This window comes from Zonotrichia leucophrys, chromosome 2, assembly GCF_028769735.1.
Source record: "Zonotrichia leucophrys gambelii isolate GWCS_2022_RI chromosome 2, RI_Zleu_2.0, whole genome shotgun sequence".
Taxonomy (NCBI): Eukaryota; Metazoa; Chordata; class Aves; order Passeriformes; family Passerellidae; genus Zonotrichia; species Zonotrichia leucophrys.
The window spans coordinates 48,817,844-48,836,568 of NC_088171.1; the positions used below are offsets into that span (position 1 = coordinate 48,817,844).

Below are 18,725 nucleotides of genomic sequence, written 5' to 3' on the forward strand. Positions count from 1 at the left end.
AATATGGGAGATCAAGTACTCCACACAATACAGCAGACCAGAAAACAAAGGGATAAATGAAAATGCTCCAAAGTTTTCTCATAAGCAAATTAATTTTTCTAAGTCTCCATACTCTCAGAGTTGTAGAATTTTTGTCCAGTTAGCTGTAGCAAGATAGTACATAAAAAAAGCCTTCCTAAAGGAGAGTTTTTATGACAAAAAGATGTTTCATATAATTTAGGTATTTCCAGTTAAGGATATAAAGATATTCATTACTTTGCCTAAAAACAAGGCCCAGAACACTATAAGGGAGAAGAAAAAGAAATATCACAAAGCACAGAATATGAAAAAGTTGTGTAAAACTTGTGGAAATATATTTTTGTGTAGGTGAGATTGCATAAAATGTTATGTTTACCTTTCAGCATCTCCTTTTGTTGCCCATTTGAGATAAGTTGATAGCCATGCTGGGTTTTAAACTTTTTTCAACTTATTTTTTCTTGTAAATGGAACACCTGGTGTAGCATCTGTAAAAATCAATGAAACTTTTCTGGCTGATTTCACAAGACTTTGGGTCAGATTCATGTATAATTTTGGAGAAGGAGTTATTGAGCTGTATTTTTCTCTAATTACATAGCTGATGCATGGAAATTGCAAACAGCAGCAGTTACATGAGGATCTGCTCCTATGATGTGGAAAGAGCAATTGTCTCTTGACAGTTGGAAACATGAGGGATGAGGGAGAAAATCTGATGGGCAGAAAGTGATTTCTGCTCATATGCTTCTCTGGAGAGAGAATTCAAGAGTTTCTTATGCAGTCTTTGAATAAAAAAAAAAAAGTGTCTAGTAAAATTGGTCACCTCCATTTTGCAATGTTTACTCTGACAGACTGAATTTTAGAAAATAATAAATGCTATCCCTCTGAAAATTTTCCCTTTTTAAGTATCTTCATGTTGAATGCCCAAAATAGAATTTTCAAAACTTTGGTCAGTTTTGAAAATTCTGCCCATTAAGTATATAAAATAATGCAATTAGAACAGCAAAAAACTGTAATATGCAAATATGAAAGTGTGTAATTTTGAAATAATTTTAAAGTCATTTTCTCTTTTTAAAACGAGTTATGTTAATGTCTGCTATGATTATAGGAATGGTAAAGGAAAAGACTTTGAGCATGCACAAAAGTTCTAAATTCATATGATTAGGCAAAGCTCAAAGAAAACTGTGGCTCCCTGTGTTGTGTGCATGTAGGACACTGGGCTCCATGTCAGGAAAACACCCCAAAATTAGGTAAACATACCAGCCTGCTAAAGACTTCAGTTTGTATTTGTGTCAGATTCTAAATGGTAAAGCTATTTTTGTCATGTTTTAAGCAGCATGGGTAGTCTAAACATGTTCAATAGGTCTAGTGACCTTTTCCCGAGTAATGGAAAACTTTCAGCTGTGCCAATGTAGTATATTTATACCAATATTATTTACAGGTCTTGCCCTCCTTGCTACTGCTTCTTAGAACTGTCCTTGAATGAAAAATAAACGTGTCAGGGGTTTAATAAAATTGAAATAGCTATAAACATTCTTAAAAATAGAAATGTGTGCTTAACCATGCTTCCTTTAGCTGATTGCAGTGTCTTCAGCAACTGTTGTTTCTGTGATGGACTAACAGATAACCTGGGAAACAGTTCTGTATCAAACACACTGATGTGGTCCTAATAACTTGAAGAGAAAGGTTTTGAAATGAATTTTCATCTTCTAATTACTTGGGTATTTTCAGCTCAGCTGATTTTTAAGGACATGCCAGTTTCTTGTGCTGCATCATGGCTATTGTTTACGGAGGTTTCTACAGGCAGTAGGCTTGTGGTGACTGCTGAAAGCCACTCCCCACCCCCCACTAAGGTGGAAAAGTTGTTGCCATAACAAAAAGCACAATAACTCAATAGAGGACCAAAGAAAAACAGTTCTGTGAAGAGCAAGTTTAACAGATAGTTCAACCTTCTAATTATTCCCGTGAATGCTGGACGTGTTTCATTTGACACCTATCTTACCAGTCCTGATTTTAGGCACTATTTGTCTTTAATTCATTCAGGCAGTGAAAACAGTGTGATGGTGTAATTAGAGATAATTGTGCAGGAAGACAGAGCTGAAGGTCACCAATGTACAGAAGATGGCACCATCTCTGAAATTCCTGTGTGAAATAAGATGGAGCCCTCTGCTGAGACTCCTCAGAGAGTGCCACTATTGCATTTGAGAGGTCTCAGGAAGTCATCCCCAAAGGTTGTTCACCATCTTTATGAAGGTAGCAGTGTCAAGAATTCAGGTCTTATAATATCAGGATTTATTGATTGAGCTGGTCTGTTACAAAAAAAAAGACCAGCAGCCATCAGTATTCTCCAATCACTTACATGTAAGGCTGGGAAGGTCCCCAAGTTGCCATATAACCTGTTCCTCCATCCTGGAGAAGAAAAGCTTTACATCGGTTGTCCCTGATCCCTGATATTTTTACCAGCTCTTGTAAAAGCTGGAGTATAAGAAGACAGACATTTTCAGAGTATTTCCTAAGTAAGTCCTCCTTGCTTCAGGTGACATGGAAAAAAGTTGATATTAATTTTTAGCTTTGATATACTGACCATCTTATCATCATACCTCAGTCTTGCTGTTGCAGACCAGACATGCTCAATTTCTTCATAGGTCCTGTTTGTTAAACATCCCACTGCCCTTGCTGTTCTCTGAACTCTGTCCTATCTGTTTATCTGTTCCCTTAAGTGAGGCATCCAAAACCAGGAGCAACATCAGCATTCTGGTCTCATCAGGACTAAGCAGAGCAGAATAAATGACCTCCTAATGGACCCAGAACTGTAAACTTCCCTTTCTAAATTAGCACTGCACCACTTCGCAGTGGGTATGTATGGAAGGATGGGAATATGCCATTTCCTTTACAACCATATAGCAATTAACATCTTCCCTAACTATATGTTTTCTTTCACACAGACATTCCCTTCTTTTTCTTCTGTTTTGCACACTTTCAGTCAGTTCCACCTGGAATTTTAACACACTGACACACTGTATTTGAATCCAGTCATTAATTTGTGCACTCACCTAACAGTATGACTTTTGATTGATAGCTGCTGAAGGAAGAAAAAGACCTGCGCAAAGACTTCTGGTTGAAATGAAGTTATTTTTACATTGGTGGTGGGGAGGATGAGTGTAGTTCCGTGCTATGATTTCATGTTGCGTGTATTTCCAGTGAAATGAATCTCCATCTTTCACAAAGTTTATTTAACAATAAGCTATACTCATATCTTTGGATGGAGGTTGGAAAGTTGAAAAGTACTTAGCTTTCGAACTGTTGCATCTGATTATCTGGCCTGACTTCCAAACTCCCTTGAAAACAGTCACAGTCTTTTTATTTTTTTATATTGGATAGATATCAGAAAGACCTGAATCATCCCTCTTAAGGAAAGCATTGCAGATGGAAGGTGGAAATCATTACGTCTTGGGATAGCAATCTGGTACAAGTACATATCCTCACAAATTTTTCCAGAGAATATTCCATTATGAAATAAAAGTTTGATCTATCAGAATAAGGACCTCATCCCCATCTGTTCCAAAGGGCAATCTGTTCCTCAGACTGCTTCATGATTACTTTTTCTGCAGGAATGCATACTGAAAAGCAACTAACTGGTCAAGTGTATGCATGATAGTATTTACAATCTCGATGAAGATCATTATAGGGCTCCTGAAATACATGTAATCCCTGTTTCTGGTATATGAAGATCCTTCTCTGTTTTTAAACAGAAATTGACATGTAAGAAGCTGCAGTACCCAGTTCTAGTTGAAAAAATATTTTTTATTTTTTATTATTATTTTATTGTTAAATATGTATGTGGAAAAGGGAGAGTATTTTAATTTAGTTAAGGAACTTCATTCTTCTATGCCTTTCTGATGTGTAAAATAGATACTTTCATAGGGGGCAGAGCTAACATCCAATTTAATATTCTGTCTCACACCCTGGTTAAGAGAAAGATGTGAAAACTCCAAATAAATCTGACAAATAGAATCATTAAGTTATTTATGTTGTAAATTACTTTTAGGATCATTGAGTCCAAGAGTTAATTTAACAACAACAAAGCCACCACTAAACCATGTCCCTAAGCACCACATCCTCAGGTCTTTTAAATACCCTCTGGGACGGTGATTCAGCCACCCTGCTGAGCTTGTTATGATGCTGGAAGAAATTTTTCCAAATATCCAATCTAAACCTCCCCTGGCACAACTTCAAGCCAATTTCTCTTGTCTTCTCGCTTCTTCCTTGCGAGAAGACACTGGCACCTACCTGGCTACAACCCCATTTCTGGAAGTGTAAAGAGCAATAAGGTCCCCCCTGAGCCTTCTTTTCTCCAGATGCCTAAGCTGCCCCTCATCAGCTTTGTGCTCCAGACCTTTCAGCAGCTCCATTTCCCTTCTCTGGACACCCTCCAGCCCCTCAATGTCCTTGTAGTGGGGGACCCAGAACTGAACACTGTTTTAAGTGCAGCCTCACCCAGGCTGGGTGCAACGGGGCAGTCACTGCCTTGATCACCCTTGCTGATCCAAACCAGGATGCCACTGGCCTTCTTGGGCCCTTGGGCACACTCCTGGCTCATGTTCAGTTTGCTGACAACCAGCACACCCTTGGCAGATTTCCAGCCACACCTCCCCCAGCCTGAAGTGCTCCCTATGGTTGTTGTGACCCAAGTGCAGGAGCCAGCTCTTGCCCTTGTTGCCCTTATACAATTAGCTTCAGCCCATTGATCCAGCCTGTCCAGATCCCTCTGTAGAGTGATTGTACCCTCCAACAGATCAACAGCAGTCCTGCCCAGCTTGATGTCATTTACAGATTTATTGAGGGTGCACTTGATCGAGTTCATGGATAAAGATACTAAACAGGACTAGCCTCAGTTATGAGCCCTTGGGAACACCACTCATCACTGGCCACCAGCTGGATTTAACTCCGTTCACCACCACTCTTTGGTCCCAGCGTTTCGGATAGTGTTGAACCCAGCGAACAGTGCACCCATACAAACTACAGGCAGCCAGTTCCTTCAGGGTAATGCTGTGGATAATGGTGTCAAACACTTTACTAAATGCATCAATATCCTTTCCCTCATCTCCTGAACGGATCACCTTATCCTAGGAGTTTGGGTTGGCCAAGGAAGATCTGCCTTTCATAAACCCCTGACGGCTGGACCCAATTCTGCACATACTGCATAATGCCCCTCAAGGTGATCGGCTCCATGACCTTTCATGTCACTGACATCAGGCTGACAGGCCTGTAGTTCCCTGTGTCCTCCTCCTTGCCCTTCTTGCAGATGAACATCATATTTGCTAACTTCCACTCAACTGTGACCTCCTGAGTGAGCCAGGACTGCTGGGAAATGATGGAAAGTGTCTCGGTGAGCAATTGTGTGCGCTCCCTCTATACTCAGATGGATCCCATCCAGCACACCCTGTTGCCCTGCCCTGGCCTCTACTGCTCCCCGTGGAGCATTTATACATGCTAGGGGCGCTTGGCCACCATTGCTCCTGGCCTTGCCCAGGTTCTGCCAGCCCTTGTGGCATAAGCTGCAGGCTCCTGGCTGGCCTCCCGATGTAAAATTAAAAACAGGAAGACAGGTACGTCTTTTATGTTTGAGTATGTTTTTTTCCTTTTTTGATACACTCTCAGTCATTGTAGCCATGCTTTTTCTGGCTCTCTACATGCTAAATTTCTGTTTCCTATTTCTCACATCTTTACAACCTCACAGAAAGCCTTAAAATAATTGCACTCTCAAAAGAGCGTTTCCAAGTCTCCGTTTTGAGCATCAGCTCTTCCAATTGAGTTATTTACTTCCCTTCTTCATATAGCACAAAGAGGGTGAAAAATGTAATAAATAAATTCTAATGTACCTCTGTCATTTCCCTCTTTATTATTTCATCTTTCCTAAGGTTGTTTGTATATACTGAGAGGTGAGTCCTGGCCTTCCTCCCTCTTTTTGGTCTCCTCTAAGCCCTGATGTGATTTTCCAGTAACCTTTATTAACTTACTCATGGAAGAGTCATTGTACTAGACTTTTTTACAAACCCATAACAGGAAAATAATCTCTGACCTCAAGTATATTTTGATATTGTGTGGTTCTGCTATTATATACCATATTCCCTAGGAGGAGATTCCATTGATTCATTGGAAAGCATTATGGTATGCTGGCCACATCTTCCATTCCTTTCCTTTTGAGCTGCATTGTTGCCTACTGAGGGCTCCAGTTACGAATATATTGTTACTTATGGAAACAGACAGATGCTGTCTATTAAGGGCAATGCATCTTGTATCCTCTTGCTTTATTGTTTTTCTGAATTTCAACTTCAATTGCAGTGCATTGTTCTCAGGGCTTTGACTTTGTGGATTATTTAGAAGTGTCAAATAGCCAAAAAAGGACAGCAAAGGAAACAGGCTTCTTGCTGAAGAGTTGATTTTCCCTTAGTGTTTGCCAAAATAACTAATCTAATTTATGGGAAAACAAAATAATAAGAAATTGCATAATTTTTTATTGAGTTTCATAATTAAAGTCACAAAAGTATCTCATTCTTTAGCTGGTGTAGCTTTGACTTTGCAGCTCTTGATTCCTGTATTTAAGGTTCTCTTTCTACACAAACTGCATTATTAACAGGACTTAAATTGGCTAATTTTCTGTGCTTCAGAAACTAGCAGTGTGGTCAAAGTTCTTCATATACCTTGTTAATTAGATACCTGGTACAGGGAGCTTGATCTCCTTGAAAATTTTTTTAAAAAAATGAGCCTTTACAATCTGTGAGTGATTTAAGTCAGACTAAAAGATACTGCTTTTACACAATATCACATTACATTTACTGTCACATGTATTTGCACAGTCCTGTATTTGTACAATATACCATAGTCCTGCACCACTGCCAAACATGTGAGATCAAATATGGTAAATGACTGTTGTTCTTGAGGTCTGATATACCAGAAGAAAAACACAAGTCTGAAATTACCGAAAACTTAATGGGAAAGAGGAAAGGAGTTCCCAGAAATATACTAAAAAACGAATGCTTCTCCCTTTTGAAATGAGCTTGCCAGATCCTTCCAAAAGCAGATGAATGTTCTTGACCTGATGGGTGTTTATCAACTGTCTGCATGTCTGCTTGGCAGCTTTGTTCCTTTGAACTATTCTTGATCTGAGGACCTGAGAAGATGGGGTTATGTAGTCACACTTCTAGTAAAGGTTCCCATTCTCCCACTCTATTTTCAGAAAAAAAAATTGTAATAAAGAGTGGTATCATTGTGAGGTACTTTATCAAGAGGATACAAGATGCCTCAAGAATTAAATATATGGATGTACCTATCTGTGCACACTAGAACAGACAATTTGGGATATCTGTAGGGCAATTTCTTCTAGTCAGATGTGGGGTTAGCTCCTTTTGAAATGTTTAAAAGTGTCTTTTTACAAAGAGAACTGGCAAAGAATTAAGTAGTACCACAAAGGCATACACATGCTTCAAGTGTTCATTTAATCACCAAAGTAAAGTTAACTTGCAAATAATTGCAGTGACCTCAGTTTGAGATATCAAATAGCAAACACTGTTTCTTGCTGAGTAATACAGAATCTCAGATACAAATAATGCATAAAATTTTGCTTCCATTTTTCAGTAGCTTTATACTACTAGGTAATATAAGTCCTGGCTTACATGAATGAGAGTTTTAAGGTTACAATAGCCACAGATGGGAAATCGGAATCAACAGGTTAAAGCCCTAGGTTCATGAAACCCCACTACACCTTTTCAGTAAGGTTTGTTTTACCATTTTTTCAGCGGTTTTTTGGGGTAGGATTAGTGGTTTGGTTCTTTGTTAATACAATGCCTCACACAACTAGTTTGGGATCACAGATTTGTGTCTCTCCAGTACTACAGCAATCAAAGGAGAATAATAAACAGCATTTTAAGGCTCTGGTACTGTAAGTTGATTGTCCAAAGCCACAGAGCCAAATTATGCAGAGGCAGATTTAGCACAGAAAGAGTTTTTATTACCCAGTCTCAATCTCAGACCATTATTTTGCTTCTCTCTAGCAAATGACCTTGTCTGATATTCTTCAATACATCACATGGGTCTGGCCAGGCCACTAACAGCACCTCTGCTCTTCTGAGTCACTACAAAGGCAGTTGGGCAGCAAGCAGCTCCTTTCTTCTTGGTTTGGCTCTCACAGGGAAGCCCTTGGAAGTGCAGAAGTAAACCCTGGGAGTCAGGCAGATGGGTTAGGTGATGGGCAGGCTAGCAGGCTTCAGGGCTGGGAAGGACCCAGCATAGGATGCAGACTGAGCCCCTGAAAAGGAGCTGGTAGCATGATCTTAACATTAACGACTTTTTTTTCTGAGAAATGTTGAAAAATAGTTCACTGTTATGAATTACATCATTAACATGCAAAAAATCATCTATTCAGAAGACAAGTTTATTAGTTCAGGCCTTTGTGAGGGTCCAGGAGTGTGTCTTTATGTTACCTGGGCTATGTCCTGAGAGGGACCTCTGCCTATCTCCCCAGATTTCATGAGGAGTCTCAGAGCTGGGACAGTATGTGGATGCACAGCCACCCCTTGCAGTACATCCTTAACACCTTGTGGTTGTGTGATTCTGTGGGTTTCTAGCTTTGTATTTAACTCACTTGGTCTCTTATTCAGAAAAATGCTTTCCTTAGCTTGGGAGAAGAAAGTACTGAACCCAGCTTGTATCCCACCTATCTGACATGATTGCTTCCAGCAAAATCAATGGAGTTATTTGTGCAGGATATGGTCCAGAGTTAAGAAATTCTTCAAAGCATGGGAGCAAAAACATGTGTGTCTTTATATGCTGGAATTCATCCATTTTCAGACACAGACAAAGGGAGTATTAAGGATCATGAGAGTCCCATAGTGTACAATGGGGTTGAGGCATAGGGCAGGGTAGACAGGAATAGGATAGGAAAGGAAGAGAAACAATCTCAGTCAGACAAGTAGGATAATTGTCCAAGTGACTTCTTCAAATCTGTTTCAAGGTGCCTATTTGAGGCCTAGTTGAGGCACTTCCTTTTAGGTTGGGGCTTTTTTGAAATTACAATTTAATTCAATTATTATAAAAATAATATTAGAAGTGAGTGCAGGCTGCAAATACATTACATTTTTCTGAAAAAACAAACTAATTAAAAATAATTTCCTCTCCTGTTTCTTTGCCAAGACCTATTTTCAGGACTCTGTGCTTCCCCTCAAGAAGCCAATAAAATATCAGGCACCTAAAACAAATAGAGGCAGTACACTAAGGACTTGGCTGGTTAAAAACAAGAAGAGAAAAATATTTCTTATTTTAATTTTTTTTAATTATCATTTTTATATTTGTGTACATTTTGCTAATAATTTTGGCTGGTAAGTACTTCTCTTTATAAAATAACAACTTAACCATTCAATTTTCATGTGCTGTTAAACTGAGATCCTGTGTAATCTTAGGTTTCTGTGCTGGCTATTTCCAGTACACAGAGCAATTCTCTATAAAGCTGGGATGTGAGGCACATCTGGGTTGAACAAGGACAATGTAAATCTTACCCCCGCTTACCCAGGGCTGTCATGCACAGTGAGCAGAACAAGTTTTTCTGCAGAGGCAGAGTTCATCCCAGCAGCACATCAATGTGTAGAACTGGTGTCTCCTACATATATGTTCAGTCCACCTCTCCCAGAACAAAAATCTCTGTGGTGGAGCCTTTTACTCTGAAGAATGGCTGCCAGAGGGATGATTAGTGCTAAGTTTGATTTGTTTTCATTTTCCTCATTTTTATTTACTTCGGTGTTTCATAATGCCCATCTTGCCATCTGCAGGATTGTTAAATATGCAAGCAAAATTTCTGTGTGAATTAAGTTTTAAGTGAGGATTTAAAATAAAAAAGAAATATAAGTTTTATTTTTATTCTTAGTAGTTTGTAATGCTTTTCTAATACATTGGTGTTTTGTGTTCTTTTACAAAATCACTGTTTTATCACTCAGATGCCTCAAACATGGTGATAGATTCTTCTGTAAGGCATTTCCCATCCCACTTTTATGGGAGCTGCTGGGCAGCCAGCTGAAGAGTAGTTGGGTCAGTAGGCTCTCATTGAAAACACATAAATAAATGTATTTTAGTGTTCTTGTATGTTCTCTGGACCAAATGTGATCTAAAAGTTGTGTATGTCCATATGTGATCTCAGGTTTGGTTTATGTAAGAAAAGAGTTTAAAAAGATACTGAATTCTTCATTAGCACATCATGACTGTGCAAACCTTGCCTTTGACTAAGAAAATGACAGGCAAGTTTGGTGAAAGTCATGGCAAAAGCAGGAATATTTTAAGATATGGGCAGGAGAATTATTTACCATGGTGTGGTGGTTTGACCAGGAAGAAGTGGGAATTCTGGGAAGCTGTGGTCAAACCAATGGATGTTCGAGAGTTTGATACTGGCACCTGGTGTAGCCAGTGGGGTTTGGACACACCTCCGAGAATACACAGGGGTTAAAAAGCAGAGCTCTGCCCCTGGCAGGCTCTCTTGGGACGTCGAGGCAAAGAGGTCAGATCTCCCCCCCCCGTCCAGCCGCTGCTGCTGGGCGGGGGAGGGGCAGCCACGTGGTAGGCCCTGGGCCTGGACAGAGATGGGAGGTGAGGAGGCCCCTCGAGGATGGAAGGGTGGAAGATCCCAGGGAGTCAGCCCTCGGGCAGCCATCTCCCCCCCAGGAGGGAGAGAGAGAGCCGGCGACACCGAATGTGATAGCAGCTGGCCCAGGAGGAGAAGGTGGGGGGGGAAGAGTGCCCGGCCGGAGCGGCAGCGTGTGTGGGAGTGCCGCAGCTCCGGGACAGAGACTGAAAGTTTTAACCCCTTTCTTTCATGATTGGGGCCTTGCAAAAATGCTAATCCTCCTCGAAGCTGAATAAGAAGGGAGATAAGAGATGAGATGAGACAAGGACCTGGCCCGAAGAACGTGGAGATGATTGAATGGGGAGAGATGATTTGGAGTGGCCTTTTGGCTGGACTTTTCTTGTGGCCATGGACTCAGTTGTTCCTGTGACACAGAGACTGCACTTAGGGGGAAGCAGTGGCTCAGAACCAGGAGGGTTCATCGTGAGGACCCCCCGGCCCCAGGGGGTTGGAAAAATATGGGGGGGACAGATGTCCCAAAGCAGAGACTGTGCCTTTTTGGAGTGAGACAAGGCATCCTTGAAAGACAACCCTAAAAGCAGCTCTGGCCATGCGCAGTGGTGAGAGCACTGGGCATGGAAGGAAGATGTCACAAGCGGCAAAAGGACTTTTTTCCGGGCGGTGCCGAAGTGACAGGGAAGCACACGAGGTTTCAGTGTGTTTCCAGGGGAAGCCTATGGAACAAGAAGGACTCCTTTCCTCTTCATGAACTGAAGTTTGAGTATACTAAAGTGTGGTGCCAGGCTGGGCAGTTGGTGATTTGGGAGAATGTATCGGATTGGGAAAGTCAGGTAGTGGGGAGGAGGAAAGTGGTTTTTGTAAGGTTTTCAATTTTTTTTCTTTTCCTTATAGTTTTTCCCTATTTCCCTGTAGTTTAGGTAATAAAGTGTTCTTTATGTTTAAGCTAAAGCCTGTTTTGCTTATTCCTGGTCACATCTCACAGCAGACACCAGGGTGAGAGCATTTTCATGGGGGGCACTGGCTCTGTGCCAGGCTCAAACCATGACACATGGGGAAGGTCATATGTAGCCTTGCAGTTTGTCAGCTTCTTTACATGAGTCTTGGCAGTGTGGGGGAAGTTCCCAGTTTCAGGACAAGCTACCTTCCATGTTTTGCAGAGTTTTGAGTGAGAGGTGGGCCCCAATTTACATCATGTCAGCTTCCTTGTCCCATTTTATATTCTCCTTCACTGTTCAATTTGGCTAAGGCCATTTAGCCTTACTGTGTTTCCGTGCATGCAGAATAAATGATGCTAACAAGAAGTGGTAGAAATGTTACTCAGATGCTTTTAACCATGCTGAGACATTTCTTATTATGCAACCTTTAAATGCCACAGTGTCAGTGGTGGGTAAAGTTATTGCTGTCTAGTGCAATTGTGTAGTGCAAAAATTAAAATTGTAAATTGTTTTGGTTTTGACCCTATTTTATGTAAACTTTGCATCCTCCCCAAAAGAATGTGAAGACTGCAAAGAGAAACATGCAGGAGTTGGGAAATAGAGAAGGGTCTGGTCTTGCTTTTGTGCATCTCTTCAATTGCATTAATTATGCGCTGTTTTCTACTAGCTTCCCATCTTTGTGATGGCACAGGATGAGCAGTGTTAGGAACTAGAATCAGATTTTTGAAGCAGAAGATATCTGTGTCCAAAGACACCTAAGCCTTTTTTTTTGCAGGAAATGGAGGCAGCATCATGAATGATAAAAGGAATTACAGATGGAAAGATGAAGGTGTTCCCTTCCTTTTCTCTAGACTCACTGCATTACAGTTGCCTTTAGCCAAGTATTTGAGCTGAGATATTCAAGGGAAGCCTCTAATAATGAATGCAGAGTTTTGGAGGGTTTAGAAAGTGACCCCATTAAGTTCTTTTGCAAAAGATGCAGAGCACGCATGACGATGATTTGAGACATGCTTTGAACAACTTCTCAACTGATTGGTAGTGCAAAGTACCCTGAAGAAGTTAAATTTCCGCTCTTTCCAGCTGAGTGTTCAAGATCAGCTGATACTTCTCATAATTTTGATTTTCTGCTTCTGTCTTTCTTAGTGCACAGTTAAAAGGTAAGGACCATACCACCTCTTTTTTGAGGGTGTGGAAGCAATGTCACAGTATTGGTGGTAGACAAGACCACTTTAAAAAGTAACTAGATGAAAGTGTCTGTATAAATGTTTATCATCTCTCCTCAGAGCTTGGCTTGGTCACATTAGAAGATTGGTTTTAAATCCTTATTATCTATCTATGCTGGTGACTTCACCTTCTCGCCTCTCAAGCTCATTGAGCTCCACACCTCTCCTTATCTCTGCCTTGCTATTTTGCTCCTCTGCTTTTTCTTTTCACTATGTTGTGGGAGAAACTGTGCCTTATGGAGGGTGACCCTCTCAGTTCTGTACTTGGGAGCATGTACTTCCCCCTTCATCCCCATGTCCCACTTAAGCTGTGTGTGCCATGGAGAAACATCTGTGAGGATGGCAGATACTACATCTAACCAGTACACAGGAAGGCTCTACCATATTCATGCAGAAGTGAATCTATCCAGCCTATGCAAACAGATTTTTTTAAAAGGCTTATAACTTAGCCAAATCTGGGCAACTTTTAATAAAAACGTTTCCCCTGCCAAGGTTTTAAGTCCTTTCTCCAAAACATGGAGGCACTGGAGCTTTTTAATGAAACAGTTATTAAAAAAAAAAAAAAAACAAAACTAGGAATAATAACATGTTTTTCTCTCAGTTGTTCTCAGAAAAGTTGTTCTGTTGTTCTCAGAAATGGCTGAACCAGTTCAGCCTGATTTATTTATTTTGGAAAGAATCAGCTGAGACAAACTTTTAGCATGGGAAATTTCAGCCCAACTGGTTAGCATTTCTCAAAGTTTGGCAAGGTTAAATGCAAGTGGAAATGTTCTTATGCTGAGAAGTCAAAGGCAAGCTTACATATCAGCAATGTTCCTTGCTTGGGATAGAAAAAGACTATATGTATTTATTATTGCTTTTTCTTAATGTTTCAGGTTCTTTGAGTATATATTGCTCTACAAAGATGCAGTGATGTTTCAGATTGAACAAGTTACAAAGCTTTGCTCGAAGATTGCTCTGACAGAGCCCTGGGATCCATATGATATTCCTGCCAATTCAACTTATGAAGATCAATACTACATTGGGGGACCTGGAGATGAAGTTATGGTACAGGAATGGTCTGACAGAAAACCAGCCAGGAAGTGTATGTGCATGCTTTTGTTTTATTTTAATAATAATCAATGTCTCTGCTGCACAGGGGAAAATAAAATTATTCATGCTTCATCCCAGGTTTCCATATTTCCGCGGAGTTCTCTGGAAGAAGTAATGAAAATGCCCTGTGCACAGAATATCATTTTAATAACAATGTGGTTTTTTTAGGAAAATTTCATATTTCAGCACGATTAAATATGTTCAGAGGACTCGATTGTGTTATATTTATTATCATACAGATAAAATGCCATACAAATGTTTGGCATGGAACAGCATCTTTTTGTGTCTGAATCTGGCAGCCCATATCCAAAATTTACCTAGAGAATAATTGGTACTATAATTAGGGGCACACTCAAACTAGAGTCTATGTAACAGAAACAGAGGAGGTGTCAGTGTTTGTCTACACATGGTTCTGCAGCCATTGAAATCCTTCATAAATGACTAAATTTTGTTGTCCTGTGTACTGGTAAGAAATGTCTTCTTGCAAGGCTTAGTTCTGCATTTGGCAGCTGAGCACTTGCATCGTAAAAGAAAGGAGGCTGAATTTTCCAAGGTATAGTATGCTAGATTTTGAATGCACAGAGATTTATTAGCACTTTGGCTTCAGTTTAATCTGTGGTTTATTGATGACCCAGACAACTATAAAAATAATTTTAAAACCTCCATGAAATTTATGAGAGTATTCAGCTAGTGCAATACTTATGGTTATGGACATCTAATATATAGGCTGGTTACGAACTTGAGCATTTATCTGGAGGAAAATATTTCTTTCTTGAATAAAAGTAGAAGAAATGAAGTAGAGAATGAAGGATAAGATCATTAGACCTCTATAACTAGGTTGATAGATCCTCTGGTATTCTGCAAGAGGCAAATTATCACTCACTCCAATAACCTCTTTATTTCAGATCTGATATTTTGAATTTTTGTGGAATTTTTGTGGAATTTTATATGCAGATACATTCAATTAATGATGTGTGATTTTTATCTAGTATTACTTTATATCTCCAGTGCTTTTCTGTATGATCATTCATAAACATAATGTCTGAAAGTTACTTATCTACCTTTCAGCTAGTATTGGTTTGAATTGTAAAAATTATATTTCTTTTGCAATTATAAAAGTTTTAGGAGAGATACAGGCTACTTTGGTAGCATCATACTTAACCATGACTGTTTTTATTCTAAATTCTGAAAGAAGGCTTGTTTAGTAAAAAGTTGCCTCCATTTCTGTGTACTCAAAACCATATTAATTAAGGTCAGAATGGTTTTGGTATATTAGCATGCTCAAAAGAGGTATATTCAAATATTGCTTAGCTTGGCATCCTTTCTTTGAATGCAGTATAAGTGTGTTTCATGTCACCATTTATTTATTTCTGGTAATGTGGTTGTGCTACAGCATATGACACAAAACTGAAAGTACTGAAAATAAGTGTGTGTGATTGCTACTATGTGGGAGAAAATAAGTGTTCTTGGGACTAGAAAAATTTGTTACAGACATTCCTCAGAGGAACTGATTTATGATCAGTAGGTAATTTTTACGTTATGAGTTTCTGCTATCAAGAGATCTAAGATGTCTAAAACAATGGGATGGAGTATGATTGAAGGGGTAATGAATGATAACAGAAATAAAATAATGAAAAGGGAGATAAATAATAAAAGAGAGATAAAAGCAAAGGGCATTCAAAGGACACCACTTCAATGGTATTACTGCCACTGCCTAAACAGCATAGTGGAAAAGGTAGAGGTGATGACGGACAACAGAAGGGAAATAGAGCAAGGGAACACTTCTGAGGTTAGCACACTGTGGAATTAAACTGAAGTTAAAAAAGGTACACAGATTTGCTGCATCACATTCTGGAAGAGATCAGCATTGAGTGTAGTCTCGAGATAATGAACCGCTAGAAGTGTTTGAAAATAATAGGAATTTAAAAAAAAAAAATTAAATTATAATGGGAATCTGAATACACAATGTTAAACAGAAGCAATGAGTTAAAAGAGACAGACATCATCATGACCCATTCATCTTGTGTTGTCACCTAAAGCAGTCACATTTCTGGTTGTTTGCAGTGGAATCCTGGGTCGGCGTTTACACCGTCAAGGACTGTTACCCAGTACAGGAAACCTACACCAAGAACTACAGCGTGACAACCTCCACTCGCTTCTTCGACATCCACCCGGGCATCGCAGACCCCTCCGTGTTCACCCCACCCAGCACCTGCCAGACAGCCCAGCTGACGAGGATGAGAGAGGAGTGCTGAGTATGAACACTGGCTGCCCTGGGCAAACACGTGTTAGCCAAGAGGATGGCTATTGGTAGTCAGTTGTTGACATCTAAGCTGATTTTTCAACCTAACTGCTCTCTGTGGAATTTGTAAGTTTTCGCTTGAGAGAGAACATGAGCACATAACTGAGTAAAATGTATAAAACAAAAGATGTCTTTCGATCACATTAAGCTTCTCAGTGATGCACTTGCAGTATTATATAGTTACCATTAAGATAATATTTCTAGATACTATGTATTTAATGTTGATTTTCCTTTTGCAAAGATTTCATTCTTTATTTTTTCAAGAAGACAAAGCATAGGCAGACAGCAGAAATGGTACTGTCTAGAAGAAAAAGCTAAATTTTGCTGTCATTCTTCTTGTTACTTCTAGAGACTTGAAGGGAAAGATCACCTGTGTAAAACCTCATCCCTAAGTAAAAAATATAATTTTAAATTATACACATCAAAATTGTGTAAATTTGTTCTTTTGGTTTTATTTTGCTTTGTGTTCTGTTTTGGTTGTTTTTTGGGGTTTTTTCTGCTCTTCAGGAAGCTGGTAGTCAATTTTTGAACTAAGTTTTGTTCTTTCTGAAAAGAAACTGGAGTACCTTCATTTGCTGACATAAAAAAAATACTTTTCTGTTTCTTGGGAGAATGGTGTGAATGGAAGAGAAGGAGGGAGAGGTACACCTTCAAAAAGAAGTACGCCAATGTTTTTTGTGCATCTGCCTTTTGGAGGAGGCTTCCAGTAGGGTGTGGTGGGACAATTTTCAGTCAAATTTTACTTCAGCACTCACTTTTCAAGGCAGCACTAGTTTTAACCTATGGAAAGGGATTAAACGGTTCTGCACTCTAAACGGGTAGCTACTTTCAGCAGTCTTCAGTCAGGGTGTGGAAACACCTTCATAATTCCAGGGAGGTTTGAAAAAAGAAAAGCTGTTCTTTGTGCAAAGTTAGTGAAGGCTGAATCAGCATTCACACAGTGCCTGGTGGTCAGGATGGAGAGAAAGACAGAGCCTGTGACCTGTGTGGAGAGGTGGGAGGGAGGAATGGGAGGCACAGATTTCAGATGTCCTCTTGCTCCAGCAAGGCACTACAATCTGAGCAGATCCATTGATGCCTGGTTTATTTGCTCTTTCATCCGCATCTCGATCTTATTATCTCCACATAAACAAAAAAGTGCAGGGAGTACACATATTTTGCATTAGAAAATTCAAACCAAACCCTCATGAACCTTTGCATCTCTCAGAGGCGTGATAGTTATTTACCAAATGATATTAACTGTTTCATTCTGTAAGGTGGGCATTTTATTTACTACTTGCAAAAAAATTTAAAGACAGATTCTTGTACTCTTACACATATTGGGTAGTTTGCTCCAGAAGTCATCTGGCTGTAAATGGATGTAAACACTGGGAAGTTTGGTGTCTCCAGAGGAGAGATGTTGGGCAGGCTTTTAGTGCTTTATATACTCATAGCTTTTTGTACGTAAGCAAGTGGGACAGTGGTTGTTTTTCTTTCACAGTTGTGGTCAGAATGGCATTTTACTTTGCCCCATGCCTAATGAAAGCACATATATATACTGGTTAAAATTTAGCTAGTTCATTAAAAATTTCTCTTGGAGCAAGCCATTTCACTGAAACACGCTAGTGGAGAGAAGGATTGGGTTTCCTTGAATTTAGAGTGCATTCATTCTGCACTCGCCTTCTGTATTTTTTGTGTGACACTCTAAATGCTAACTGCATATTGTTCTCATTAGGACAATGATTAGCATGCATTTCTTAATATGTGTCCTGTTAGAATCTGGAAAATATAATAAATCTGGCTAGCAAGCATGAAGCTGTGGTACTGAATCGTTTGGGATGGCTTTGTTGCGGTCGAGCAGATAGCTGGGTAATCAGGGTGTCTGTATTATGTTTTGCTGACAGAGATACAGTTTCTAGCAATAGCATTAAGTGTTCCTTTAAATATGAATTTGCGAATTTGCAAAACTCTGGTACACAAAAGTGCTTTAAAATTTTTGCCCTGACTTGCAGGGCAATTTCATATGGCTAAATATGTTCCTCTAAAACAATGCTGTTGTCTTCATGTTTATGCTCTACAAATCCAATGCAGAGAGTTGTCAAAGAGATATCAAGCAGCAAAATTTAGGATTGTGTATTTTGAATTAGCCACAAAACCAAATATGAAGCACAACATGCGTATGCCTAGTTTGTTATCTTTGTTATGATGTGCTTTGGTTTCTTGTCATGTACCACAAGAGACATCTTGTCTTCTAACAACTATGCCAGTGACTCAATGAGAAGGAGCATAAAAGGAATATAAGGTAGCTGTATAGTATGCTGCCACAATTGAATAAAAATGGGGGGTTCATATATCTGATAGTCTGGGAAACTTATTTATCACAGTAATTTGGTGAAAAATTAATAATAAAATGGTATGTACATGAGTTCTATTGTATTCTCTGGGCTTACAGCAACAGAACCTGGTAGCTGGATAGTGTGTGAGGCAAAGCTGATTTTGTGAGATTTCCAGTGTTTCCTGGTTTCAGCTGGGCCAGAAATAGTGCAAACATA

General features: G+C 39.6%; 1 protein-coding gene across 1 annotated transcript in view; it reads left to right on the top strand.

Annotated features, from left to right (window-relative positions):
- Positions 1-17,988, top strand: part of EPDR1 (ependymin related 1) — a 29,971-nt gene extending 11,983 nt beyond the window's left edge. Inside the window, exons 2-3 of the mRNA XM_064704905.1 lie at positions 13,676-13,884; positions 15,957-17,988. Of these exons, the coding sequence (XP_064560975.1) occupies positions 13,676-13,884; positions 15,957-16,147 (400 nt within the window). The 3' untranslated portion in view covers positions 16,148-17,988. The remainder of the gene's footprint in view (positions 1-13,675; positions 13,885-15,956) is intronic.
- Positions 17,989-18,725: the final 737 nt, after the last annotated feature.